Source organism: Sinocyclocheilus rhinocerous, unplaced genomic scaffold (assembly GCF_001515625.1).
Source record: "Sinocyclocheilus rhinocerous isolate Xijiao unplaced genomic scaffold, SAMN03320098_v1.1 scaffold287, whole genome shotgun sequence".
Taxonomy (NCBI): Eukaryota; Metazoa; Chordata; class Actinopteri; order Cypriniformes; family Cyprinidae; genus Sinocyclocheilus; species Sinocyclocheilus rhinocerous.
The window spans coordinates 468,305-470,631 of NW_015633524.1; the positions used below are offsets into that span (position 1 = coordinate 468,305).

The following is a 2,327-nucleotide window of genomic DNA, read 5'->3' on the forward strand; positions in this document are numbered from 1 at the left end:
TTGCACAGGAAATTATGAAGTGTTGTTTGATCTTAGTTAGGGTCACTTTCCGGATATGAGCTTTCTTGCTCATTTTGGCATCAATATACAGCTCCCACGACTCATTAAACTTGTGTGTAAAATGTGGCCTTCATATGTCACAAACTAGTCCATTAAGACCAGGTCTAATGATCTCAACTCCACAGAAGTGTTTGTTCTGGGAACATGAGCTTTTGTTTCTGAAAACACGTTTTTTAAAAATATAATAGTTATATAGAATATAAGAAAATAAATATTTGCTGAAGGGAAATGAAACTTTATTTTCTATTATTTGTATTATAATAATAACAACAACAACACATTTCAATGATGTTGAAAATATCATTTATAAGCTAAAAAATATATTTGTATTTGAAAATATGCAAATGCAAAATAGAAGCCACGAATTCATCTTAAATATTTCGAACCTACTGCACATTTGAACTCGTTTATCACCACATTTATCACATAGGCTTTGTGAGTTGTGGCGTGAACTGGCGTGATACACGAGCTCATGATCTCATTTTGATCTCATATCCTCTGTGTTTGGGTGTAGTCGACTCGCAGAGAGACCCGTGAAAGGTGTGGCTTATAGTGGACGGACGCTTTAGCAAAGGTAAAGTTGAAAGTTTTGTTCCTTTGTCTATAGAAATCAGCATTAAAGCCAATCGCGCGCTTACCAACATTGTCGAGTTTGATGCTTTGCCAAGTATTCATCTGTAAAAGACGCCATTTTCACGTTATGTTGCTCTCAGCGAGCACATAGTGATGTTAGCGGATTTTGTCATGCCCTTATGAATCGCATATGAAATTGCATAGAGAATAAACTTTGCAATGTGACATAGGCTATGTAATCGGGATCTAATCCTCCATTTTGAACACATATTTCATTAATGCGTTAAAAATGCCCTGCGCTAGGAGAATTAATGCTGCTTAATGCTTTTGAAAACATCCAAACTTTTGCTAGTGACTAAAAGTATGTAACTAAAGAACGTAAAACATATAATTTATATTGATGTTTAATATAACTAACTAATATCTGGTGGTTACAGAACTGAAACCCACCCACAACAGCAGGAATGTCTTCTGTATGGGTCAGTGCGGCTGTTTATTTCATTTTTACTTTAACCATTTCAGGATTAAGTGACTCTACATTTACATTTCTTGCTCTGAAAGTGATATTTACTGAAGATAATCATTTTTCAGAAGACTTCGTACTTTCTATTTTCTGTTTTCAGGATGATTTGGATCTTCTCCTGGACTCCCCCTCCTCTTTGACTGTAAATGTAAGACTGTGATTGTATTTTATAGAGTTACACATTTCATATAGTAAGTTAAAAAGGTTTATATATCAACATGATCCATGTTTTACTAAGTCAACAGTACATGGCACCATTAAGGAGAAGCCGGGCTTTAATCCAGGCGAGGATGCTGCCGCTTTAAGGAAAGCTATTGAAGGCATTGGTAAGTCACTAAGTAACATGGGTGTGGACTTTTAGTGAACTTACACTGCACACATCCGGCTGAGATGTTGAAATCCTGTTGCTTTCTATTGGCTGGCTGTTGGCCTTATGTCACAATGAGGAACTGTGTTGTTTGCGTTTGTAATTCCTCAGGCACTACTGAAAAGACTCTTATTGACATTCTGACTCAAAGAAGCAATGCCCAGCGCCAGCTGATCTGTAAAGCGTATCAGGACGCCACTGGGAGGGTAAAACACCATATTACCTGTACACATGTTTAACTAGCTGTTGAATGTTGCCTGATATATAAAAACATGCGTATGTTTTTCATCTTAGACTCTTTGTGATGACTTGGAAGGTGATACACGTGGAGATCTTGAGGGTATTTTGGTGGCCCTGATCACTCCTCCTGCTAAGTTTGACTGCCAAGAGTTCATAGGGGCTATAAAAGTACACAATGCATTTTCTTTTTGACTGCTAATAGTTTAGATCAGGGATGGGCAACTTTTATAGTGACGAGGGCCAGCATTTTTCTCCTTTATACCAAGGGGCCAGATTACTAATCCACGTCCACGTCCACACACCTTTTACACCGTCTTACTCAATTTCCTTTTTACTGAAGGAAATTAAAGTATAACTAATGTCATTTGTTTTTAAAGATTTTATTAAGTATAAAACTTGTGCAGTTATGCTAATTCAGAAGGAAAACTTTGTTGTGAGTGGACAGAAATATTACACCGACAAGCCAATGTAAACATTTCAATTGCGTAGTCTGTAAATTTGCAACAAACAAATGTACAGAGGTCCTTTTTTATTAGTAGCCTACAGAACATTCTCAAAACAACC

At 36.8% G+C, this 2,327-nt stretch overlaps 2 protein-coding genes across 2 annotated transcripts in view; both read left to right on the forward strand.

Moving 5' to 3' along the window:
* Positions 1-2,327, forward strand: part of LOC107744144 (annexin A3-like) — a 10,177-nt gene that overhangs the window by 2,698 nt on the left and 5,152 nt on the right. The window contains exons 7-10 of the mRNA XM_016557652.1: positions 1,257-1,304; positions 1,395-1,482; positions 1,635-1,729; positions 1,818-1,931. Coding sequence (XP_016413138.1) covers positions 1,257-1,304; positions 1,395-1,482; positions 1,635-1,729; positions 1,818-1,931 — 345 coding nt within the window. The remainder of the gene's footprint in view (positions 1-1,256; positions 1,305-1,394; positions 1,483-1,634; positions 1,730-1,817; positions 1,932-2,327) is intronic.
* On the forward strand, positions 457-1,970 carry LOC107744081 (annexin A3-like). Its single transcript, XM_016557558.1, has 6 exons — positions 457-634; positions 1,071-1,112; positions 1,257-1,304; positions 1,395-1,482; positions 1,635-1,729; positions 1,818-1,970. Exons 2-6 carry the CDS (start codon positions 1,098-1,100, stop codon positions 1,953-1,955), a joined length of 384 nt encoding a protein of 127 aa, XP_016413044.1. The 5' UTR covers positions 457-634; positions 1,071-1,097; the 3' UTR covers positions 1,956-1,970.

Coding starts and splice junctions, on each gene's coding strand:
- LOC107744081 (XM_016557558.1), top strand. Junction 1,305..1,394: donor CCTCCTCTTTGACTGTAAAT/GTAAGACTGTGA, acceptor TGTTTTACTAAG/TCAACAGTACATGGCACCAT. Junction 1,730..1,817: donor ATCAGGACGCCACTGGGAGG/GTAAAACACCAT, acceptor TTTTCATCTTAG/ACTCTTTGTGATGACTTGGA.